Raw genomic sequence first — 25775 nt, forward strand, 5'->3', positions numbered from 1 at the left:
TGGTGGTCGGTAATTGGATTCATCTTATTGCTTTGGTCCATCTTTTTTGCTTCAGTGTTTTGCCTCGTTTTCCGTTTGGTCGATGACACAATTGAAGATACCGGACGACAATTTATATACAAACTCAGTTCATCGCTCTCATTCACCACAAATCTCAAACAGTTGACCATTGAAACATAAACCGTACGACTGAAAGGTTTTTTCCAAGTCATTATATTTCTTTAATCACCTCCAATACAAAAGGAATGCGAAAATCCACCTTTTTTTATATCGCCCCCTCTCTAAAATAACAACCAACTTGGTACACACAAAAATAGCAAAAAAACGAGGAAATAGAGAGAAGAGAAACAAAAATACTTTTGGGAGCAAAAGAGGGTGGGGAATACAGGGTCCATTTTGTTTGGGGGGTTTTTGTTTGTGTTTTTATGTGCGAGATCTATCTATATCCAATCATAATCAGTTTCCAGAAGGTTGCGGTTGTCCTCGACTGTTTAATCCAGCTTCTTCGAGTGTGACTATTTCTTCTGCTGCTGCGTATGCCTATTGAAAGAAAGTGGTTCAGTCCATTGCATTTATCGTGTGCAACTGACTTTTATTTTTGTTTGAGCAACAAGTCAACTTACACTCTCTTCAGTCAAGGGTGCACGGAAAGCCTCCAAGCTCTCAAGGGACCTCTGTTGGAACCCTCCAGACACTGGCAATCGAGTGTTTCCCATAAGGTACAAATCAATCTCCCTAGCAGCTTGTCGTCCCTCATTAATACCCCACACAATCAATGACTGACCACGTCTACAATCACCAGCAGCAAACACTCCTGGCACGGAAGTAGCATATTGGTTTTTGGGAGTATCGATATTGGAGTTGGGTAATTGCTTGACTCCAAGCTGTTTCAAGACTTCGTTTTCAGGACCTAGGAAACCCATAGATAGTAACACGAGATCTGCTGGATAGAATTTCTCTGATCCGACGACTTCCTTCATTGACCATTGTCCCTTGTCGTTGCGAGTCCATTCCACTTTGATGGTGTTGATACCCTTGACGGCTCCTGCTCCGTTTGATACGAATTCTTTAGATAGAATTTCATATGTTCGTGGATCGTTACCCATGATGGCTTCGACTTCAGAGTGACCATAGTCTACTTTGAATACTCGAGGGAACTGTGGCCATGGGTTGTCGGATGCTCGTTTTACTGGTGGTTGAGGAAGCAACTCAAAGTTCACAATGCTCTTGGCACCTGTTGCAGTAATGAGTAAACAGTTAGTTACCATACTGCCAAATAACTTGGATTTCTCTGATGTAAATTACCATGACGAAGCGAAGTACCAATACAATCAGTACCAGTATCCCCACCACCAATAACAATAACGTTCTTGTCCTTAGCAGACAAGTACGTATTGTCACGTAACTCGGAATCAAGCAATGACTTAGTATTCTTTTGCAAAAACTCCATTGCGAAATGGATACCATCCAAATTACGGTTGGGGATTGGCAAATCACGAGGCCAGGTAGCACCAGTAGAAATCAACACTACATCATTATCTTTACGTAATTGTGCAGCATCTACATTCTTTCCAACATGGGCATTGGATACGAATTCAACTCCTTCAGCAGCCATGAAATCTATACGGCGTTGTACCACTCGTTTATCAAGCTTCATGTTTGGGATTCCATACATTAGGAGACCACCGTGTCGATCATTTCGATCATACACTGTGACAGAGTGTCCGGCCTTGTTGAGTTGATCAGCTGCAGAGAGACCAGCTGGTCCAGATCCGACAATGGCAATACGTTTACCAGTGCGGGTCGTGGGTGGTGTTGGTACCATCCAGCCTTCATCAAAGGCTCGATCGATAATGGCACATTCTATAGATTTGATGGATACAGCTGGCTCAGTGATACCCAAGACACAAGCACCTTCACATGGGGCTGGACAAACTCGTCCAGTGAATTCAGGGAAGTTGTTGGTCATCAATAAACGGTCAAGAGCTTCATGCCATTGATCCTTGAAGACCAATTCATTCCATTTGGGAATGATGTTACCTAAAATCGAGACAAAAACCAACTTCAGACGAAATATTCTGAAGGAACCACCGTTCCACCAAACACTCTCCACAGCACATATTTCTCCACACTCCCAACTAAATAAACTACATACCAATTGGACACCCAGTATCACTCTGACAAAACGGAACACCACAATCCATACAACGAGCAGCCTGAACCTTCAAATCAGCAACTTCCATACGAGCGTTGACTTCCTTCCAGTCCTTTGCCCGTTTACGTGGGTTGCGGTATGGATCCGTGCTGCGTTTATACAACATAAATCCATGGACCTTGTCAAGCACTTGCTGTCTCTTGACGACAGCAGATTCATCTACAATCGAGTCTTCGAGATCAACAAGACCAGGCTCCTTCTTAGCATGTGGTGGAGTAGCCGGTGGAGTAGGTTCTACTGGTTTGACGACGGCAGCTGCAGCAGCAGCTTTACGTTGTGTGGCCAAGATTGCTTTATAGTCTTGTGGGAAGACTTTGACGAATCGGGGCAAGACGGTGGACCAGTTCTTTAATACCCGATCAGCGATTTCGGAACCTGTGTATGCTCGATGAGCAGCAATGACATTCTTTAGGTATTCAATGTCATCGGATTCAGTGACGGGGTCCAAGTCGACCATTTCAGTATTACATTTCGCCTTGAACTCGTTCTTCAAGTCCAAGACGTAGGCGATACCTCCAGACATACCAGCAGCAAAGTTGCGTCCAGTACTACCGAGAACTATTACTCGACCTGCTGTCATGTACTCACAACCGTGATCACCTACACCTTCAACTACGGCGAGAGCACCAGAGTTACGGACACAGAATCGTTCAGCTGCAATACCACGGAAGAAGGCTTCACCAGATGTTGCTCCATACAAGCACACATTACCGACAATGATGTTTTCTTCGGATTTGAAGGTTGATACTTTTGGTGGGTATACTAGTAATCGACCACCAGAAAGACCTTTACCAGCGTAATCGTTGGCATCGCCTTCTAATTCTATAGTGATACCTTTAGCCATGAATGCACCAAGAGATTGACCTGCTGATCCAGTCATGCTAATGTGAATGGTATCATCTGGCAATCCTTCTTCACCAAATCGCTTAGATACTTCATAGGATAAGGTGGTACCGACTGTTCGATCAGTGTTTATAATCTTGGTGAAGAGTTTGACGGGTTGACGGTTGTTGAGAGCTGGAGCAGCATCGCGTATAAGCTTGTTATCGATACGGATGTCAAGTTTATGGTCTTGTTTGTGGACGTTGTAGGTGGCTGCGCCAGGACGTAAGGCATATCCAGGAGTCAACACTGGAGTCAAGTCCAAGTTACGAGTCTTGGGGTTCTTCAAGGACTAGATAGCGAGAAGCATAACAAGCGTTTTAGACACAGTCTTTTAATAGCTACTTACGAACCACATACCTCGTTCAAAGTCAATAGATCAGTTCGACCAACCATTTCGTTAATGGTAGCAAACCCAAGCTTGGCCATGATGCCTCTCAATTCTTCAGCAACATAGTAGAAAAAGTTGACTGCATGTTCAGGAGTACCTTCAAACTTCTTTCGGAGTTCAGTGTCTTGGGTGGCAATACCGAATGGACAAGTGTTCAAGTGACACTAAAAATGGTTCAGATTAGTAAGACTTGCAGCAACGAAAACGTGTCCAAAAGTAAGGCAAAAAATCCAATAAACAAGAAGATGTATACCAACCTTTCTCATCATGGTACATCCCAACGCAATAAGTGGAGCAGTAGCGAAACCCCACTCTTCAGCACCAAGAAGACAAGCAATAGCAACATCCCTTCCAGTCTTGATTTGTCCATCAGTCTGTAAAATAATACGTCCTCTCAAATCATTCAAGACAAGAGTCTGATGGGTTTCAGCAAGACCCAATTCCCATGGCAAACCAGCATATTTAATACCAGTCCATCGGGAAGCACCCGTTCCTCCATCGTGACCTGAAATCAAGATGTGGTCGGCTTTACCCTTGGCGACACCTGATGCGACTATACCGACACCAACTTCAGAGACAAGCTTTACGGATACTCGTGCGACGGGGTTTGCACATTTCAAGTCGTAAATGAGTTGTTTCAAGTCTTCGATGGAATAGATATCGTGATGAGGAGGTGGAGAGATGAGACCTACACCTGGAGTTGATTTACGTGTACGGGCAATGCCTTCTGATACCTTGTGACCAGGCAATTCACCACCTATTTAGTTTGAGATTAAAGAAATTAAATCTTGTTGGATCTGAGTAGGTGCGAAAAAAACGGCGGAAATCTGTGAACATACCTTCACCAGGCTTAGCACCTTGAGCCATCTTAATTTGCAATTCATCAGAATCAGACAAATAGTATGATGTAACACCAAATCGAGCAGAGGCAACTTGCTTAATAGCAGATCGCTTCGAGTCTCCATTCGAGTCAGTGAATGACCGTTCAGGGTCTTCACCACCTTCACCAGTGTTTGATTTACCACCTAATCGATTCATAGCAATAGCCAATGTCTGATGTGATTCCATAGAGATGGAACCATACGACATTGCACCAGTACAGAATCTCTTTACTATATTGGTCCATGGTTCGACTTCATCGATAGGGATTGGTGTAGCTGCGTCAAATCGGAATTCGAGCAGGCCTCGGAGAGTACAGTTTTTAATTTGTTGGTATGCTTCACGAGAGTACGCCTCATATGCAGAGTCGTTCTTCCTGCGGACGGCATCTTGCAAGTTGGATATAGATAATGGATCGTTTATGTGTTCTTCGCCACCATCTCTCCAGTGATAATCACCAGATTCTGGTAGAGTGTGGAGAGCTACAGTGTCTCGAGTTGGGTATCCTAGATCGTGGAAGGCGAACGTATCCACGGCAAGAATGTCAAAGCCGACACCCTTGATACGAGAAGCAGTACCGACAAAACATCTGTTGATGACTGGCATGTCCAAACCCAGAGCCTCGAAGATTTGAGCACCCTTGTAGGACTGCAGCGTGGAGATACCCATCTTGGACATTACTTTACGAATTCCATCATTGGAAGCTTTTATAAAGTTGTAAATGAGCTAAGAAGTAGAAATCTGTGAGCTTTCATGGCTTCCCACAAACCCAAGCTTTTTGCGTCAGTTTTACCTTCTCATCGGACAACTCGTTCTTGAGTACACCTTCACGCTTCAACTTGAGCATAGCTTCCAAAGCCAAGTATGGACAGACTATGATAATAATTTGGCGATTAAAATAGATTCTTAGTCTTTGCTTGGTATATGCTCTCTTCTTTGGTATATGCTTGGTCTTGCATTACTGCAGACAAAATTTCAAATAAATCAAGACGAATTACTCACTTGCATCAGCACCATATCCAAGCAAAACACAGAAATGATGAACTTCACGAGCTTCACCAGTTTCTACCAAGAGCGCAATCTTGGTACGAGTCTTGTTACGGATCAAGTGATGGTGCACACCTCCCATAGCAACACCAGCCGACAATGGAACTCGATCAGCAGCAATATTCGCATCAGACAATATAGCAACCTTGAATCCGTTTTCAATAGCAGCTGATACTTCATTACATACTCGAGTCAATGCTCGTAGGTATCCAATGGGTCCTTCTGATTTGGGGAAGGTGATATCAATGACTGCTACAGACCATGATGGTTTATAGGCTTGCAAGTCTTTGATGACTGCCATTTGCTCGATGGATAATATTGGGGTTGGCAAGTACAGTCGGTGAGCTTGGGACTCGGATACTTCCATCATGTTACCTTCTGGACCTACATAACATCCTAGAGACATTACAATTTCTTCACGGATGGGATCGATAGGTGGATTGGTAACTTGAGCAAAGAGTTGACGGAAGTACTCGTATACTAATCTGGGTTGACGAGATAGACAAGCGAGTGGAGCATCGTGACCCATAGATCCAAGAGCTTCTTTACCATCTGTAATCATGGGAATCACTAGCAAGTTGAGTTGTTCGATGGTAAAACCAAATGCCAACATTCGTGGATCTTCGGATATAGAGTGGGCGTCAAGTTCGAGCTTCCTAACACGACCTGTACTATTTGCCCATTGGACTGCATTATCAAGAGTGACCATTTGTTCTTTAATCCATTTCTGGAAGGGGAATCGAGTGGCAGTATTCATTTTCAGTTCACGGTCATCCACTACTCGACCTTCTAGGGTATCTACTAACAACATTTTACCAGGTTGTAGACGACCCTTGGTGACTACGGATTCTGGTGGGACGTATATAGTTCCGACTTCAGAGGCACAGATCATCAAGTCATCATCTGTTATATAGTAACGGCATGGACGCAGACCGTTACGATCCAGAGAAGCACCTACGTATCTACCATCAGAGAAACAGAAGAGAGCCGGACCATCCCAAGGTTCCATCAAGCAAGCGGCCCATTCATAAAAGGCACGCTTTTCTGGTTCCATGGAAGTCTGAGTTTGCCAAGCTTCAGGGATGAGCAACATGACTGCTTCAGGGAGCGACAATACACCATTTACTACTAGTAGTTCCAAGACGTTATCAAAAGCAGAAGAGTCTGATCCACCTTCTTCAACAATGGGGAACATTGTGTGAAGAGCGTCACCAAACTTTTCACTCTTCAGACCACCTTCACGAGCTCTCATCCAGTTCTTGTTGCCTCGAACTGTATTAATTTCACCATTATGGGCCAACCATCTCATGGGTTGAGCACGGTCCCAGGATGGGAAGGTATTTGTTGAGAATCGTGAGTGGACTAGAGCAAAGTGGGAGGTATATTCAGGATTTTCCAAGTCCAAAAAGTACTTGTACACCTATTCGAGAGAATGTATTCAGCATGGATGTGATGTCCATTTGATGGATGTGTGAGATTTTTGGTGACTGATTTTTTTTCTCCAACACGAAGATAAATCGGATCCATCCAACAACGACCATCCATGCTAAAATAAGAGGACATAACACAACAAATGTACTAACCTGTACGGGAGACAATAGACCCTTGTATACAATATGATTTGAAGTGAGGGAACATATATAAAACCAATTCTTTAGCGTAAGACTGTTTGTGGTTTGCTTCCTAAGGAGGTACAAGTCCCGTTCAAATTCCTTTTCGTCAAACTTTGATGGATCAGTAACAGTGATGAATGGTTGTACGATGGCAGGTTCTCTAGACAACGATGCCGACCCTAGTACCGAGTTATCACGGGGGACGGTACGCCAGCACAATACATTGAGACCTAGACTACGACATACACCCTCAAACGTCGCCTGCGACGATTGCAGGACTTCATCATCAGGTTTGAAGAAGATGTTTCCGACAGCATATTGACCCTTGGGAGGGAGCTGTATGCCAAACAAGCGCTTGCATTCAGCGACAAAGAAGGAGTGTGGCATTCCAGTCATGACACCTGCACCGTCACCATCTCTGGCATCGGCACCGACGGCACCTCTATGTGTCAACGAGCATAGGATTCCCGAAGCGTCTTTTACAATTGCATGTGATTCCTTGCCCTTTATATGGGCAATGAAGCCGACACCACAAGCATCTTTTTCGTATTCTGGGTTGTATAAGCCTTGGGCTTGAGGGATGACGTCCGCATAGGATACGTATTCGCTATGGTTTTCAAACTCGTCCTCTATGGGTTGTGCTGCCGAAACAAGGTCAGCACCAGGAGCCATTCAATGCAACAAGGAGGCTCTGTCGTTGTTGGCTAGAGTGATATGCGGGATGGGGCGTCAGTCGGGGTCTATTTGTTTATGGATGATTCAAATCTAGTAGTTGGACAAGTAGGTCAGTTCTGTGTCCCAAAGATTTGAAACACTGTAGATAAGACAGCTCAATGGCAGTGCCCAAGAAGCAATAACAGATAGTGTCGTCGTATAGCCAGGACTAGTTCATCTAGGCTTCTCTTTTGCCGATTCCCCAGCTGCGAAGGTGCTCTTCGTACTTTTTTTTTTTCCAAACAGCAAAAAGAGCAAGAAAGCTGCATGTTTCATAGCAATGGCAGCAGCCTGAGCATCAAAAGTCAAGACGTAACAATGTAAAACTTACCACCGATTGATTACCCTCCTTATCGTCAAGTGTCGGCCGAGCTGGGTTTCAAGTGACGCTTGAAATTTTGTGAAAAGTGTCCGTAATCGAAGCCGACATGTGAAATCAAGAACATTGAATCGACGAGCGACGAAACGTGAGCTGCCAACTAATACGGGATATTACGCGATGAGCTACGTGAATACACCGTCCAAACCTGCCAATCCCCAAAAACTCGTTTCTGCGATTCGCTGTCGTCATGCACCCAGTTTTCACATCGTCGCGGCTGATCTGGCTAGATGCACCGCGCCGTTGCATTCTGGATCCACAGAATCACGTATATTCGGTCCAAGCGTATATGCTATCGATGTGAAAACTTGCGTCGGCAAAACGGGTATTCGCTGACCAGCGTATCAGCGTACAGTGGTCATCATAAATCATCACTCATAGCACATGGAATCGCCTACATTCGCTCCAAACATAGATCGTATAGGTAGAAATCTTCATACTTGCCAGTCACTGCGATGGTTGACCAGATTGCCTTGTTCGCTGGTTTAATCAGTAAGGAGATTGTTATCAGGGACATACAATGCAGCCCAATTTACATTAAAGCCTCATTCGACATAGTTTGCTGGTAAAGCGCAGTCAAGTTTGCGATGAGCTTCGTTGACTAAGAATGTCAAACGAGGACGAAGCCCCCAACAGGAAAAGAAAACCAAAAGAGCATGGACCTGCTTGTCATAACTGTCGAGTGTACGTACTTGCACCTTTTTTGGTTGTTTGTTCGCTGGTTTTGAAATCATCTAGAGCTTGATCTTACATTTGACGTCTTGTGCGTTAACTTGTGATTTGTGGAAGGATTTAATGCCGCATTTTCAATCATTTTGAATTTATTTGCTTGATGGCTCACTGATTCATCCATCGTGTACGCTAGCTTACCTGTAATTCAACCCACTAGTCGCAAGAAGGGATGCAACCGTCAACAACCTTGTGAATGGTGCCTAAAGTCTGAAATTGCGTGTTTGTATTCAGACAAACCGGCAGATACTAGATCAGCTGCCATCAAACCTGTTGCTGGAGGACGAGGTTCACGTAAGAAACTCTCGTCGCAGTCCCGTATCTTGCGATCTGCTTGCAACCAAGACTTGCTTCCCTTCTAGATTTGAAGAACCTACTCAAAAAGCTCAAAGAAAAGGGCCAGCAGCTGAAAGCCATTCAATACGAATGCCGTCTACCGACTTCCAACCAGGATATACCACCTACAACACTCAAAACCATCGCCAACCTCGCAACATCCATTATCTCCTCATCACCGAGCGATTTCCCAGACGACATCATAGACCGGAAAGAGCTACTTCATCAGATTCTTTCGCCTACCAATAATTTCCTACCTCGACACTTTTTAGCTCCACAACGATTTCAGACAGTGTGTCCTACCTCGTTATGGGATGCTGTCTGTGCTTTAGGATCAATTACTAGCAAGCAATCTGTGCTGGAGGGTATAAGTCGACTAGAAGTTGCGAGAGCTCGGCCATGGTTGAAGAGGTTTCGAAAACACATTTGGTCGAATATTGAAGACGTGTCTTGGGAAAAATCTGTTCCGCTGATTCAAGCTTTGAGTATCATGGCTTCGCTTGCATTTGGTATGTTATCGTATGATTTAGCTGTGAGCATTCACCTATCATTGACTGATAAATCCTATTTTTTCTCTTCTGCCATAGCTATGACGAACGGAAAAGCTATGAATGCAACCAGCCCATCGTCAAAATACCTCTGTGCGTGTAAAACAATCAAATCCCCATGTTCCTGCATCTGGAAGTACAAATTGAGTAAGAAGTGTTTGCCGACCCCTCCAAACAATCACGCATAACCTTCTTATACGTTTTCCTTACACTCCCAATAGTTCGACATGCCTTACGAATGCATCGTATGGCCTGCCGCTTAGCCACTCTCACACAGTTACATGTGGATCCTACCGACATACCAAAATCTCTCAAACAGAAATGTTTCCCAACATGTGACATCTCATCGTTGACGGAATTGGATATTGAAGAACGGCGAGCTCTTTACTGGTCTTTATACCGGATTGATAGGTATGTTTGTATCAATCAAGTGGTTGCTCATTGGTGATTGTACTTATCTGTCCTCGTCGTCGGCTTCGCAGTTTTTTTGTCTCAATGGGGCAATCATCATCGCTTCCTTACGAGAAGTGCGTGAAATTGCCATCATCGTCATGGACAGTTCTGAATTATGCTGTTCAAGCAGTCAACATGGATGCACATACCGGTATTATTACATTGTTGCAACTGCATCATGAGAATATAGTCAAGTACCATTGTCTTGGTCATTTTGAGTCATGTAAGTTTGTTGGGCCCTTGATTATGTTAATTGTGCTGCATTGAAGACCATTCCTTGCTTGTAAAAGTCTTCAAAATCTGTGGTGTTTTGTCCCGTCACACACACAATATTGACGGTCTTTTTGGATGTTGTAGTCCCGCTGATGAGTCAAGGAGGACCGCTGGAACCCATTAGAGACAAAAATGATACAACATCTGCTTTGTCCAAAGATTGTAAGTTCACGCACTTAACAGAAAAGTTTGAAGTACAATTCGGCAATTTGGCTCGTTTGCAAGTCAGATTTACATTGGTATACTTCTTTCCTTTCTAGATGAAGACAATATGTCACGCATTCGAGGTTTACTCCTCAAGTGGCATAAAGCATTACCAGATGAAATAAATGTAAGGGACGAATCATTTGCACAGGAAACAGTTAAAAGCTATAGAAAAACGAGCTTCCATTCACTCCCATTAATGCCCTGTTAGATGGATGTATGCTTTCAAAAGGATGATATGGAGCTCGTCAACATGCATATCTTGTACCATTCGTAAGTTGCAACTCATCTATTGGTTTATTTGATAATCGTTTTTTTGCTCAACCTACCTTTCCAATAAACACTAGACTTGTCCTCCTTTCCCTCCGCCCAGCACTCTGCACCACAGTAAACTCTACGTGGACATCAAGAGAACTATCCGCATTCAGCATCGCATACAACTCGGCAATCTCCTTATCCCGACTTGCTAAACTCCTAGTTAAACAACCAATACTCGATATCCCTGTCCCGTTCCTCAGGCACTCGTTTCTATATGCCTCGTGTGTGTTGTGGATGATTGAGAGTAGGTCACAAACAGGTTTAGAAGAGCCTGATGCAGCAGATGAGGATGATGAGTACGTGCAATCATATAAGAAATCTAGTAGCGAGATTAGGAGTAAGGCTTCGAATGGTTTGTATGATGCGCTGAAGGCTCGTGCTGTTGTTGATGTTATCGCTTGGAATGTGCTTGTTGTGTACGAATCGATTCAAGCTACAAAGACAGAGGCCTGAACGTAAGACGCATAGACGCATATATTACTATCACACCGGGGGGGTTTTTTTTTTAGCTTTTGGCATTTGTATAAACTTGTACAAACCCCTGCAACACATCTCCTGTATATGCTAAAGTACTCGCAATATGGTTTTATTGGGCAATATACATATATTCCTTTTGAGCTGTAATGCTCGTTCCTTCTTTGATTTCGTTTCTTCTTTTTTTACTTAGAAATCAAAAACGGTGTATCGTAAAAAAGCATTTTAAATCCTCTCCTCTGCCTCTCCTTCCCCCCCAAACCACTTTTTTGAAGTGTAACGAGTGCATCTCTTCTAGTCCATCATTCCATCATCGGCAAGTTGACTTGGTTTCAACATGCCAGGAATCTTGAGATTCCTATTCCTTTCTGCTTCCTTCTTGGCTTCTACTTCTGCTTCACGTTCGTCCAGGAAGAGATGATCGCTGTCTGTTCCTGCAAACTCCTACAAAATGGGACAGAGAGGTATGAGCACCAAAAACATTAGTAATGACATCCGCAACGGATACAAGTTCAACAAAGACAAACCTTGAGTTGAATCAAAAAGTCTCGTACATGACTCTTGAAGGCAATAAAGTCTTTGTCAAATGTAAACAATCCATTCACAAATGCTTTGAGTTGAAGTCTATCATTGGGAGCAATGATTAGTCAACAACAAAAAAGACTGCTGCCCAAGTAACAAATAAACTCACGGTTGAAGATGAGAGAATGCGCGTTGTAACAAATTGGCAACAAACTCTCTCAAGAATGTTCGATTATCCATATTTGGGTCTGGGAATTGGTTGCGGTCAAATAAGGGCGCTCGGATGGAACCAGCATCAACCAATGCAAACATTTGCATCAAGATGGATGTTTGTAATTTGAAGCCTGCATTGGAAAATTCAAAATTAATTGACATCAACTGGTTATGGAACACGGTTATTCTTCACACTGCACAATGAACTTACCAGACTTGTGGAATGTGTTGGTCAAGACAAAGAATACATCTTGCAAGATACTGAGATAAAATGTTTGGAAGAAGGCATCGGCTATAACCGGATCAGCCTTGAGTGAGAAGTTGTTTATAAGTTGGAGCATAATGCCTAGACCCATATCAGAGATATCTCTCATGGTATGCTTGAAGGCCCAAACAATACTGTCGAGGAAGAGTTTGAATTGGTTTGATGGCAGCTTGATGAGAGCTTCAAAGCAGTGCGTGTTGATGGAATCCAACAAGGTGAAGAAGCCAACACGATGTTCGGGATACTCTTCAAAGTCCTTGTTTATCATGTTGAGCGTGCATTCAAACACAGCTTCCAGAATCAACAAGATGGCGTCATCCATGTGTCGCTAAAGTTGGAAAATAAGATGTCAGAAGCGGGGAAAAAACCCTTGCTGTCATCATAGGTGAAAGCTTGCCTGAAGCCTGGCAACAACACTAGCCAACACCAACAACACTTCAGCATCACGAGCATCTGGGACATTTCTAGTATAATCGCCCAATACAGTTTCCAACAAGCCTGGAATGAGGTTGACAGCAACAGCCTTGGTGTCATCAGCTTTGTTGACATAGGTTTCAATCAATTTTAAGATCTCCTTCTTTATGGTTCGTAGACCTCTAACTCGTGGTGTCTTGGTAGCGATTAGTCCTAAAATTGAAAAGTGACTGTAAATATTAGGTGCAAAAAAATCGAGTACTTTCTTCCGTTCAGATCTCAAAGGACTAACAGCAACGAATATCGCAACCCACCTTGTGTAGCAACACTTTGTGATATCAGCTGAGACACAATCTTGTACAAGTTGAGCATTTCATTATATATCCTGGCAATCTGAATGATGAAGGGCGAGCCTACAGAGAGACAAGCAGATACATTCGTCTTCAGAATGTTGCCCAAGATTTTTATGTTTTCAGGATTGTTCAAAGCGTCAATGTTTTGGTTGGCAAGGCTCAACACATTGTCCCACTATCGCAGGGTTAATTATGTGTAAGCAAACAAAAAAGATCGAAATGGAAAGCAGAAGCTTGCTACATACCGCTGCATTGGGTAACTCCATGAACTTGATAATCAATCGTTCTTGGATTTGCTTGTTTGGTTGTGCTGAAATCAAATATCCAACAGCTTCATAGAATGTGTGGACCTGATACAAGAAACACGGGTAAGAAACTGAACCAAAAAACCATGCAGGGAGACCTTTACCTGCTGAGGTGAAAGATCTGACGTGATTTGATCAATAGTAGCGAGAATCTCTTCAATATATGGCTGTGGTTCGTTAGGTTGTTGCATGACAAAGTGTCGTTTACACTTTTGAGAGATCTTGATGAAGGTATCGCAAGCCATATCTTGAACACCTAATCACGAGCAAACAAAAACAGAAAGACTCAGCCAAAAATCTACCATGCTAGTTCAACCACAACATACCCTCGTGTAATTCATGCATGAATTCAAAGTTCTTGTTGACAACAGTCTTCAAGAACTTCCAATGTGCCTTCAAAAACCTTGGGTATTGACCAACAATGTACATAATGTTGGAAGCGACCACAGCCTTGTTGTCTTTGCCACGTTTCATTTCACATAAACCGAGCAAATCTTTGATGACGGTGACAAGGAAACGTTTCTCGGTCTCTTCAGACATGGCTCCGGAAATAGATCCAATAGCCCAACATAATTTGTTGAGATTGTCCCATGACCATTCAGTGCCATCCATCTAGAATGCAGGTTTGAGTGACGGCAGCAAAGCAAAACAAGGAACTAGTTCACCGCGTACCTGTTTACTCAGCTTCTCTGACATGATTTGCTCAGTATCATCAACATCCAAATGGGTCAAGTATACCAACACCTCTCTCATACTCTTGTATAAAGTGACTGTATCACTCTCTTTGACGACTTCTCTGACGATTTCTCCTTCATCGTTTTCAACAACCAAAACCTGTAACGCAAAACACCCAACCTTTAATTAGCAACTATGCAAGGATGACGCCAAATCAAACGATTCATACCTCTTCAGGCTTGACCATTCTCTCAATCATAACGACACGAAGCCTCGATAAGACTTCTGTGTAGATACCCTTGCGAGTTGAGAGTCCTGGTGCACCAGTCATTCCTGCCAATGCACCAGGATTGCCAAAAGGCATTTGGGCACCGAAATCTGTCATTCCTGCTCCATTGGGTAATGCTTGGACTTCTTCATACAGTTCGGATACCAATTTCGTCCAGTATTCTAAACAAATCTTGAAGATTTCTCGATCTCGTACCAGGGAAATCATCAATAGATAGGCATGGCCAGTGAGTAGTGCTTCGCGATTGCCTGTTTGTTCCACAATCTAAGGGTCGAGATCAAAACATTAACAAGCGTAAAAAAAGGCAACGATAGTACAAATCGATGTCGCACCCGAAGATGAACACTGAGGAAATTGCATAAGAATAGAGCCAGATTTTGTATAAATTGTTGATCATCGTCTGAGCTGTTTTCATAGACTCGCACCAGATCTGGTGGGAAGAGAAAGACAAACGTTATTAGAAGACGCTTACAAATTGAGGTGACAACAAGCCCCACATACCAGTACTGAGAGGAATCATCTTTACGATAGCATCCATAACCATATTGTATAAAATGACAAACTTGGGATTGTACTCTGGCCCAACTTGCAATCCACCAATTTCAGTCAAACATTTCAAGGTTACGTTTCTAAACACTGGTACCTCGAGGAACTAGGAAAAGATTTGAGATCATCATTAGCGGACGCATCCAACTTCTTTTGCTCAGTATCATGACACATACTCGGTTTCGTAGAATATCAATAAGGTTGGTCTCAAATATATAACCCAAAGGTATCCAGTTCAAGAAACGTAACAAGGTTTCCAATGTAGCTCGAATCAAACTTGGCTTTTGAGCCTTTTCTAATATCTCATGACACAATTGAAAGACTTCAGAGAACTCTCCACACATTTGTTGTTTGAGATCCTTTGTCTTTTTCTGTGTCATTTGTTCAGCTGAAAAGTCAAAGATCTCTTCACTATCAATACAATTGAATGTTGAGCATTTTTGCCTGATTGTGCCACGTCAGATAAGTTTCAATAGCACGCACCTCAACAGCTTGAGAATGGCCATATTGTTCTCGCATAATGATAGGTTTGTTTTGCTAGAGTTTATGATTTCGGGTATGAATGTAGGCCAGTTGTGTGGCCATTCGTGTTTTAGTATCTAGATATATGTAACCATTTTATAGTTGGAAACTCATTCTCATCAAGATCCATGGGATTATCATATGTGTGTTCATCAAAAGAAAGGACTTGCCTGAACCAATACAATATTGAGCTTTCCGAGATATGTCCTTTCCTTTTCAATCGACACTTCATCTGATGATGTCTTGATGATGACTGATACGATATAGTTCTTTATGCCTGTAATATGGGATGATTCGTTTGATTCGGATCGCAAATCAACAAAAAAATATGGATACAGTGGCAAACCTTGTTGCTGTTCTACAGGTAGTGCTTTCCACATGGTCTTGATCAGTGTTTCCAATATTTGTAATGCGATATACTATATGATGGCGAATAAGATACATGCCTCGTCGGTTCCAGGTTCTGCAAAACCAACGTGCACAGCAAACCACGAATAACAACCTCACCTTTGTTTGAGTGTAGGAGGATCTTTCCAGGATGCCATCTACCCGTTTCCAAGCATCAGGATGTTCTTGGAATTCAGCAATGATCTTTTGAGCTCGTAGTTGCTAATCGAAAAGGCAGTCAAGATTAACATAAAATCCAAACCCACTCATTTTCAACAACAAAATGTTGGGATTGTAAAAAACCCAAGCAATGCCAAGCAGAAGACGATAATGACGAGTGACAGCATTTCCAGATTTAAAATCATTCAAATAGAGTCATCGCTGTAGTAGTATCAAGACTACTTACATCAGGTCCTGTCTTTGTATAGAATGTTTGAACAACCTTGTCCAGTAAAGGCACATCTAATTCAGCGTTGAAGTCCAGTACCGATTCGAATGGGGCGTTCATCATGTGAGCCTATTCTTTGTCTTGATTTATGTTTACCTTCGTCGACTCTCTCAGGAGATTTGTCACTGTCATGGTAACTGGTGCGAAGGACTACAAAAAACCAAGCAGCTTTGGACAGAACGCGTCGACTAGGTTCATTTCACTCATTCGCTCATTCGAACGCGTACTTACGGTACTTATGTGCTTATTGCATCGTCCATATATAGCTATATTGAATACGTGAACTTGCAAATTACTTAAATAAATGGATAATTAGTCAGTTGCTGGTTCATTGGAGCAAAGGGATTCGTCGGATCGCGTTTCCACTCCTCCTCAACAAGGTGTACCGGTCGTGGTGCTGGGAAGGGAATATCAGGTATTGTAGGTCTGAGAGGCATAGCTCGACCACCACGAGCAATATTCTGCATTGGATAGCCATTGCCAACAACCACACCCGCAGGTACATTCGGTGAACAAACAGCAGTTTGGTTGATATCCTCTTGGATCTCTTCGTAAACATCAACAACCATCTTGGCTCCTTTGCCAAGAGACGATTTGCGACGGACTGATGTACGTCTTGGTGCTGCGGCAGCAGCTCCACCTTTGAATGCGTTCATGTAAGCACTAAACCATTGACGTTGTCCTGCTTCTGCTCTCTTGGCTCGGAAGTAGAAACGGGTGAAACCAAATGCGCAGGCTCCCAAGATTCCTGCTCCGAGTGTAGTGTAGCCGACAATGGTGAGGGGGACTATCCATGCTGGTGCTGGTGTCGCTGGCGTCACGGAGCTCTAATACAGTTTGAGATTTGAACGTTCAAGCCCAGACATGTAGGTGACAACGAAAAAAGGAGCGCTATGGTGATAGCAGTCGGCTTACGATGAAGAAACAGCCAGTACTATTCAGCGTATAGAGAGGGTTGTCGCAAGACAGACAATCAGTGACTTTCGGACCAGTGCACGAAGCACAACCAGGGAAACACGCTATAAACACTGGTTGTTAGCTTTTCGATCAATAATCCAGTGAAGAATCAAGCTTCCACCTACCATTACACGTCTTGTTTGTCGTCTTATACTGTCCATCAGGACACGAATCCACACAGGCTCCATTGGGTCCAACCACTTGCCACGGTGCAGTACAAGAAGTGCATTGTTCGTAACTGGGTCCAGTACATGTGGCACAATCAGGGAAGCATTCTAGTTGCGAGGCAAAAAACGGTCAGGGACTATCGAAGTATTGCTTCAACTACTGCGAACGGATACAATCGACCCAACTACATATGGAACTTACTGCGACAAGTAGGCCTAACCTCCGAACTCACTAAATAAGTTCCAGTGGAATCCAAATAGTATCCAGCTGGACATGGCGTAGGAGCACAAAACCCATTCAAAATAGCATAACCGGTCGCACAATATGTACAATGTCCTGCTCCTTGTCCATTGCAAGTTTGACAATTTGAATCACCGCAAAGCTCTACATGAAGAGAACACAAGCAACAGAAGCATGTTGCCAATGACAAGTTGAATGGGTTTTTTGCTTTTATAAAAACGTCATCACGTATGAGAGCACTTACGGCACGACATACAAGTCCCGTTCTGGTAAGTACAACCATTGGCACACTGCTCTCTACATGTGTTTGGAGGTAACCCAGAAATATTCTGTCGTGTAAATGAATCCATGCAAGTGAAGCAACTGGTTGCAGCACGTTGGGACGCTGAATCAGGTGGATATACGTAGCCCCGTGGCAATCCACACGTTGCACATCCAGACATACATGCTGTCAAAAAGGGAAGTTGTTAGAATCGTCGTGGACGTATGAAACGTATGCGTCAAGAAAAAGATGTTTGAAACTCATCTATCGCGCAAGCAAGCACACTTACAATCACAAGCTGCCTTGGCCATGTTTACCCAATAGTTGTCATACTGGAGAGTGTCTGCGGTATGACACGACATGTACTCGTCCAGAAAATCATCCCCGCATTCGTTGACAACAGGATACACGTTCGGGATGTCACAACTACTGCACATTAATGTGTCCACACAAGAACATCCATTAGGGCAATCTGTAGAGAACGAAAGAAAAGACGAGTCAGTCAAGTTGCATTTCTCACAAACCAGTACAAGTGCCAGAGCTTGAGGCCTACGTTGACAGGTTGATCCATTCCAATAATTTGCAAATCCAGAACATGTTCGATCAGGTATACATTTGCGATGATCCGTTGGATCAATGTGTAAACCGGGTGAGCACAACGTGCAAGTAGCATCAGGATCAGTACACTGAGCACATCCGGTAAAGCATCCTGAATGGTTGAAAGTAGTGTTTATGTGAGTGATGATTGAGTGTGTGCAAAAGAAACCCAACAAGTTGACAAGATGTACAAGAATGTACTCACGAACACAATCATTCAGTCCCACATTTGGATTATAAGTCTGATAGAATCCTGGCTGACATTTAGAGCATCTGGGTGTAGCATTCACATCGTATCCAGCAGCACATTTACAACTTCCCGTATTGGGATCACAGGACCCATACTGGTGTGAGCAATTGCACGGCGTGCAATCCGGACCCCAGAATCCTTGAACTGGACATTGGGTACAGTATGGGAAATCCAGGAAACCACCTTTACATTTGCACGTTCCGTCTCCATACATTCCATTGTTGCAGCCTGCACCACTTGGGCAATTGCAGACACCTTTTTAAAAACGTTCAAGTTTGGGAATGGTGAAATGAACATTCATTTACGCAGCATGAGACGAAGGCTTTTTACCTGTACAATTAGCACCATAAAATCCTGCATCACAACGATCACAGCTTGGACCAGTCCATCCATCATCACATTGGCAATTTAGATTATCATTACACAACCCATGAGCAGAACACACTGGACTCGTACACCCATCTCTCTCAACTCGAACCTTGCGTGCAGATATTGACAATGCAGCACTATATCCCCGTAGCACGACACCAAGGGAAGTAGACGATGGATACACGACAGCAAAGTAGTTTTGAGCAATATTGGCTGAGTAGATCATTGCCGGTTGTGGTAGCAATGTCACGGAGATATTAAATCCAATGGTGGTTGATTGATTCTGGGATGTAAAGAGTGTTGCGATATCTGCTCGACATGTTGATGAGAGGCATAGGAGCACCAAGATCCAGGGTATAAGACCGTTCATCGTGGTATTCGATTTCATTGTCGAATGGCCTGCGTTCTTGATCTGTGAGAAGGCAGCTTGCGTCCTTCTCCCTTCTGGAACATTTTTTTGCAACCTTAATTTTTTCATCATTTTTTTTATCTCCAAGACGAACACAAGTGTGTTGCATAATCGGAGAATTTTGATGACGATTCCCAATACAAGAAAAGACTATCTTCCCATGATCCCAGACCTCACCCGATCAAAAAACAAAAAATCGAGAACAGCAACACCACAGCCCAACACACAACCATATTTTGCAAAGCTTGAATTCATTGGACATAAAATGTTACAAGGGTGGTTATTTGGCAGGTACATCAATTTCCTAGATATCAAAAACATAATGAGCGAATTTGTCGGCCAAAAACCAGATTCATTTCCAACAATTGACTTACGCCTGATTGAACTTTTTCACTGACATCTTGAGGACTCTGTCCGTCTACTGTGCATCCAACAGAGAAGCATGTTCCTAGAATTTCTCTAACAGTGCCCCTCATTTCCTTGGCCATGGACTTGTTCCTCATCTTCCTGGCAATTTCCAAAACTTCAGAAAAGGCCAAGTTGCCGCTGTGTTTGACTGGACAAAAAAACACATCAGGGACTTGTAAAGTCATATACTGATAATACTGACAACATACTGTTCTTTTCCTTCTTCTTATCTCTTGGAGGTTCCTTCAACGCCTTGATGATCAAGGAACTGGCACTGGGTACCACTTCAATAGCGGCTTGACGGTTTTGGATGATGAGTTTTACGGTGATTCGGAGACCTTTGTAGTCCATGGTGGCCTTGGCGATATCTTCACCGACTTTCTTTGGTGACTATTAAATACGAAAGGAGTGTCAGTCTTCTGGTTTATTACAGAGAACAGAGCTGATAAGAGGTACATACCAGACCCAATGGACCAATCTTTGGTGCAAGTGCTGAACCACCAGCAATTTCACCTCCTGTTGTTCTCAACACCACTATAATACCGATTTGCGTGTTAGACTTTCGTCTTGTCTGACAAAGCTAGGCTCATTCGAGCAGCTGACAGCTAGTGTAGCTGATAACAGCCTCTAACCAACTATATCGATGTTTACCTGTCTTGATTTCATTAGGGTCGACTTTTGGAGGCATGTTGTAAAATGTTCAACAAAAATATACTATTCGGCAGAGGTAAAAGGGAGTTAGGTCCTGAATACAAGTGACTATCAAGCTGTTTCACTATCTCGGTTCTCTCTCTTGCTCCTCTTCTTTGTTGTTTGAGCTTTCGGTATCAAGGTTTCAAGTACAATCGTCAAGAGTTTCGACAATTTGCTCGTATTGAGGTTCCAATCGGTGGCGAGCCCGATGCAATGGATATCATGCATGTATCCACTTTCCAAGTCATAATCTACTTACCAATTTTTTAAAAGACTACTACGGATTCGACGGATGTCTGATGAGGAGGTTGAACTTGTCGGATTTGGTAAGGCTTACGTGATACATATCAAGGAACAGGGTGAGAATCCACGATTCCTGGCCAGTTGGAGGAGAATATGACTGCAGATTTCGCTCATATTCGACCTGCTCGCTCGATTTATCCAGTTGGATTTACGTGAATTGAGCGACCGCATAGCACTTTTTCTAGCAGAGGTCCTAAACACGCACGTATAGTGACACGGTTGTAGTTTTAAAGAAATAAAAAACACGCAGGCTCTCAATTCAGAAGTTTTCATGGCGCCAAACTGCCATATTGCCCAAACATCTGTATCCCAATACACAAATGTGAGCTAAAAGTGAACCCATGCAAGTCATAATATCCATCATACATCTCACATTCAGTCAAATTCGTTCATCACAATTTATACAAGGCTAGTGGTTTCGTCTTTTGAACAGTTCCGCGTCGAACAATATCAGCAGCTCGTGCTTTAACAGCAGTCTCCGTCTCCTCCTTTACAGTCTTTCCATCATCCTCGACAAAGAAATATGCAGACGCAAGATTCGTCCCACTAGCTACGTCCTTGACAAACTGAGCTTCGAGCTCAATCGCTGTAGTGGAAGCATCAAGGAATGGATATGCCTGAAAAACATGAAACATGTCCTTGAATACGTAAAGTTGGACAGTTTCACCACTCCTTCTCCTCCTAATTGCCATGATAGTGTCCTCTAGTTGGAAGCGATCCACAGTGCCTAAATGGCAAGCAGTCAATTCACGTTTGATCACCATATTTATAACAAACACTCAAACCTGTTATGATAAACTGTGGTGGCAGTTTTCGTTTGGATGAGTGAGGTACATCCAGAATAGGGGAAACGTATATCTGAGCCCATTCACCGCCACAATAGGCATCACTCATGTTTGTTTCTGAGCCAATATCGTTGCTCTGGATAACATCAGCGCTTTCAGGGAGTTCATTGATGTTCATGGCAGGACTAAAGTGGCTCAAGTCAACCCATGGCGTTAAAGGGGCTAATCCACCACTAAAAGCAATAAGTTGGTGAGTCTCTCAGATACTCACAGCCTTGTACTTGGTTGGGATAATGGAATCTTACGGCATGTCTTCACCCATATCGCGTAAATACATGGCCAGGGCATAACTGAGTCCTCCTCCTAAGACAGTTGGATTGTCAGACGCGTACTAAGAACTCACGAAAACAGCTTACAAGCAATACATACCGGCGCTATCACCAGAAACCACAATACGAGAAGCTGGCACTCCAGATGCCAATAAATACTTGAAACTAGCATACGCATCAGCGAGAGCAGCTGGCTAAAGAATTTCAAAAACAGATATTAATTAAAGCCTTCAACCCGTGTCTCAACAAGTTTCTCACATAAGGATGTTCTGGAGCGAGTCGATAGCTCACGCTCAACACTCTGATTCCATATTTGGCCAGCCTCATTGTTATTACGCGGTGCGATTCTTTGCTGCCTTGAGTATAGCCTCCGCCTATATGCGGTTCAAAGTTAGGGTGATGTACGAGCAACTGCACACATCAGCGCATACCATGAAGGTACAGAATATGGGGCAGGGACGAATCAAAATTCGATCCATTAACAGCCACAAATTCAGCTGGCACAATTCCAGAAACATTGGCCTCTAGCGATGGAGCATGGATTCTATAGGAAAACACAAATGTTGAGTGTTTACGGTTTTGTTTCAGAAACAAAGATTGATGCGTTCACAACTTAAACAAATACTGATTACCTTGGAATTTGAACTTCTCTTAGATCAATACCGTCCATCTTGTACGGTACAGTCTCGGCCAACTTTCGAGATTCCAAGACGGAAGCATTTGGTTTCATGGCTTGTTTCTGTTTGGTCATAACATGTCTCAGCTTAGGACCCCAAGATTGAGGGAACTGATCTTTGGCCATCTTGCTTTGAGCTCGAATGATGTCGTCCTTGTAAGTAGTGATTTGAAGTCAATGTTGCACAAGCAATGTTTTGCTGGTTGATTTATTGGACTGAAAAGAAGAAAGCACATCTAAAGTGGTTGATTTGAGATTCACGATGCTGAGATTGTTGCCCGAATATGGAGGACACAATGCTTCCAGATATGGACGAGCCAAATACAAATTAAACAATTGGGCAGCTTGGAATTGCTTCCTTTGAGCGATCGGTATATGCTGAAAAGCACTTTTCTGGTACAGGAAAGGCGAAAATAAGGACCGAGAATCTGACCATCCTTCTTTAAGCCCATTCATGTCGTGTTGACTGAGAACGACACAATCGCGTCGACGACTTCGAATTGCTTACGTTATGAAAATGTGATGGCTTTGCCTATTTTTTTTATTAAACTATTGCCTATGAAAACACTTTGTCATGGACAGATAAGACCATCAACAGCCTAGGAAGGATAGTAATGGCCTATTATGGAGATACCAGACAGCCTCCTCTGTATCCTGTCGTGGACGAGTACACGCCCTTATTATCTGAACCACCATCCTACGATTTAGATTTGGAAATAAGTGTTTCCCAGGAAATATGGGTTGTTTTGGTATGGATGGGTTCTATCAATGTTACAAAAAAATTGATCTGTAACTAATTAATCTTATCAAAACTTAGAAAACGTTCATCCCAGTGTCCCTAACGTATGCGCTTCAGAATTCGCTGCAAACAGCTGTAAGTTTCGTACCGCATTCGTGTGGTAGCATCGATTTAAACATTTCTTTAATCTAGTGTGTCGTGATTGTTGGACGTCTTGGAGCAGTGAGTGTCATCACAGATTGTACCTTGAGGGCTTGTCTGATTCATTTTGGATGGTCTCGTAGGATGATCTCGCAGCAGCAGCTTTTGCATTCATGTTTGCTATGGTCACTGGCTGGGTTGTAGCTATGGGTGGTAGCACTGCTTTAGGTGTGTTGCTTCTATGTGCTGCACATTGGCCGATTTGTTACCAACACGTTTTCGGCAGATACACTGGGATCCCAAGCATTTACTGGCGCATCAGATAAAACAGAAGTCGGAGTACTACTTCAAAGATGCCTCCTAATTTTAACAGTGCTTTTCGTGCCTGTCGTTGCACTGTGGTATTTCGCGGAACCATTGTTTCTACTGGTACGTAAACATGCTCCCTCTAGCGAATCTCTCATATTTATGCTCACTTTACAATATCAGCTCGGCCAAGAACCACAATTAAGTGCTCGTGCAGCTCTCTTCCTGCGGTATCTCCTATTTGGAGCACCAGCATACCTTTACTTTGAAAGCATCAAAAAGTACTTGCAGGCCCAAGGAATCATGCACGCTGGAACCTACGTCATGATGGTCGCATCGCCATTCAACATAATCCTAAACTATTTGCTCGTCTGGCATCCCAGCTGCGCGTTGGGATTCATCGGCGCTCCAATAGCGACATCAATAACGTACTGGCTGATGCTGTTTCTGCTGATACTGTATGTGGTATTTGTAGATGGGAGTGAAGCGTGGGGAGGATTTAGTCGTAAAGCATTCACGAATTGGGCAAGTTTCTTGGCGCTTGCGGTGCCTGGCGTGCTCATGGTGGGGACGGAGTGGTGGGCGTTTGAGCTAGTGGCCATGGCGGCAGGGTTGCTAGGGCCTGAGGCACTTGCAGCTCAATCGATCATTATGACTGCAGATCAGGTGTTAAATACGATACCATTTGGACTAAGGTAGATTTCGTTCCTTTGTGGTCTTGTCGAAACCACCCGATATTTACACTTTAGTTGCATGTAGCGTATCGAGCTCCAACCGTGTAGGAAATCTTCTGGGCTCACGACTACCGAGAAGATCAAAACTAGCTGCGAATGTCTCTGCAGGTGTCGCTTGCACGATCGGCGCTGGTATCATGGGAGATATGCTAGCTTCAAAAGACGTATTTGGATATCTGTTTACGGACGATGCTTCCGTCGTTATCGTAAGGACTGGTCTTTTTTTTCCCCCACGAATTAACCTCACTATTTTTCTCAAACTGCTTTCTAGCTTGTAGCGAAAGTAATGCCCTGGGTAGCAGCCTTCCAAGTGGCAGACGGACTTGCGAATTCATGTGGAGGCTCGCTCCGCGGAATGGGAAGACAGCATATTGGAGCTATTGTTAACGTTAGCGCCTACTATCTAATTGCTCTACCATGTGGACTCTGGCTTGCATTCAGAGCTAACTACGGATTAGAAGGTCTCTGGATGGGCCAGTTTTTAGCACTATCTCTAGTTGGCCTCATAGAACTTTGGATTGTGACAGGGACCAATTGGGCTGAGGAAGTCGAAAATTGTGAGAAACGATTGAAAGAGGAGGAGGAAGAAGCTACATCGTCACTTTTTGGTAATCCTTCTGCTGTTTTATAATATAGTATTTGTCTCTCGTGGGGAAAGAAAATTTGCAAATGGGGTTTGCGTCTATGGGCAGTGTCATTAAAGTCTAGTGCTTTAAGGCGGGGCATCGCTAGTTTCATACAAAAAATGGTTCGATTTGGTTTGATTACAATATTAATAATAAAGTCTATATTTACAAGCGATTATAAAGCCTTGTCCTCAAATATTTCACCACTCTGGCTTTTTACATCGTTCCAAAATATGCACATGGTAAAAAATATCAGGTGCATTTACAGGCACATTCTGACTAGTCGGCACCTGTTTAATCTCCGTCACCTCAAAAACGCCTGGCAGCAACCCCCTCAATAGCTCTCGTCGTGTATCGCTATAAGAAATTACAATCCAAACCCCCTTCCC

At 43.3% G+C, this 25775-nt stretch overlaps 6 protein-coding genes across 6 annotated transcripts; 1 reads left to right on the plus strand and 5 right to left on the minus strand.

Moving 5' to 3' along the window:
• Window positions 1-456: 456 nt before the first annotated feature.
• Window positions 457-7699, minus strand: GLT1 (glutamate synthase (NADH); the record flags this gene model as incomplete). Its single annotated transcript, XM_031165936.1, has 10 exons — window positions 457-540; window positions 624-1234; window positions 1306-2040; window positions 2156-3389; window positions 3458-3652; window positions 3746-4245; window positions 4328-5093; window positions 5161-5240; window positions 5370-6834; window positions 6998-7699. The coding sequence occupies 10 exons, from the start codon at window positions 7697-7699 to the stop codon at window positions 457-459; spliced, it is 6372 nt and encodes a 2123-aa protein (XP_031027722.1).
• Window positions 7700-11749: 4050 nt separating this feature from the next.
• Window positions 11750-16454, minus strand: SmJEL517_g00007 (uncharacterized protein; the record flags this gene model as incomplete). Its single annotated transcript, XM_031165937.1, has 19 exons — window positions 11750-11899; window positions 11983-12079; window positions 12147-12321; window positions 12402-12783; window positions 12871-13082; window positions 13184-13397; window positions 13468-13572; window positions 13632-13783; window positions 13854-14139; window positions 14200-14361; window positions 14432-14755; window positions 14824-14921; window positions 14993-15143; window positions 15214-15448; window positions 15521-15636; window positions 15742-15836; window positions 15906-15978; window positions 16067-16168; window positions 16353-16454. The coding sequence occupies 19 exons, from the start codon at window positions 16452-16454 to the stop codon at window positions 11750-11752; spliced, it is 3231 nt and encodes a 1076-aa protein (XP_031027721.1).
• Window positions 16455-16690: 236 nt separating this feature from the next.
• SmJEL517_g00008 (uncharacterized protein) lies at window positions 16691-19607 on the minus strand (the record flags this gene model as incomplete). Its single annotated transcript, XM_031165938.1, has 8 exons — window positions 16691-17221; window positions 17477-17626; window positions 18004-18056; window positions 18124-18207; window positions 18311-18493; window positions 18575-18730; window positions 18824-19123; window positions 19199-19607. The coding sequence occupies 8 exons, from the start codon at window positions 19605-19607 to the stop codon at window positions 16691-16693; spliced, it is 1866 nt and encodes a 621-aa protein (XP_031027720.1).
• A 319-nt stretch (window positions 19608-19926) lies between these two features.
• Window positions 19927-20742, minus strand: SmJEL517_g00009 (uncharacterized protein; the record flags this gene model as incomplete). Its single annotated transcript, XM_031165939.1, has 5 exons — window positions 19927-19950; window positions 20021-20202; window positions 20264-20444; window positions 20515-20588; window positions 20706-20742. 5 exons carry the CDS (start codon window positions 20740-20742, stop codon window positions 19927-19929), a joined length of 498 nt encoding a protein of 165 aa, XP_031027719.1.
• A 700-nt stretch (window positions 20743-21442) lies between these two features.
• SmJEL517_g00010 (uncharacterized protein) lies at window positions 21443-22966 on the minus strand (the record flags this gene model as incomplete). The annotated part of the gene is made up of 7 exons (XM_031165940.1): window positions 21443-21777; window positions 21836-22068; window positions 22141-22198; window positions 22265-22358; window positions 22423-22538; window positions 22596-22708; window positions 22797-22966. 7 exons carry the CDS (start codon window positions 22964-22966, stop codon window positions 21443-21445), a joined length of 1119 nt encoding a protein of 372 aa, XP_031027944.1.
• A 488-nt stretch (window positions 22967-23454) lies between these two features.
• On the plus strand, window positions 23455-25391 carry SmJEL517_g00011 (uncharacterized protein; the record flags this gene model as incomplete). The annotated part of the gene is made up of 8 exons (XM_031165941.1): window positions 23455-23589; window positions 23658-23714; window positions 23772-23801; window positions 23864-23948; window positions 24007-24149; window positions 24210-24721; window positions 24786-24966; window positions 25032-25391. 8 exons carry the CDS (start codon window positions 23455-23457, stop codon window positions 25389-25391), a joined length of 1503 nt encoding a protein of 500 aa, XP_031027945.1.
• Between the last annotated feature and the right edge of the window lie 384 nt (window positions 25392-25775).

The sequence above is a fragment of the Synchytrium microbalum genome, assembly GCF_006535985.1.
Source record: "Synchytrium microbalum strain JEL517 chromosome Unknown SmJEL517_scf0001, whole genome shotgun sequence".
Classification (NCBI taxonomy): Eukaryota; Fungi; Chytridiomycota; class Chytridiomycetes; order Synchytriales; family Synchytriaceae; genus Synchytrium; species Synchytrium microbalum.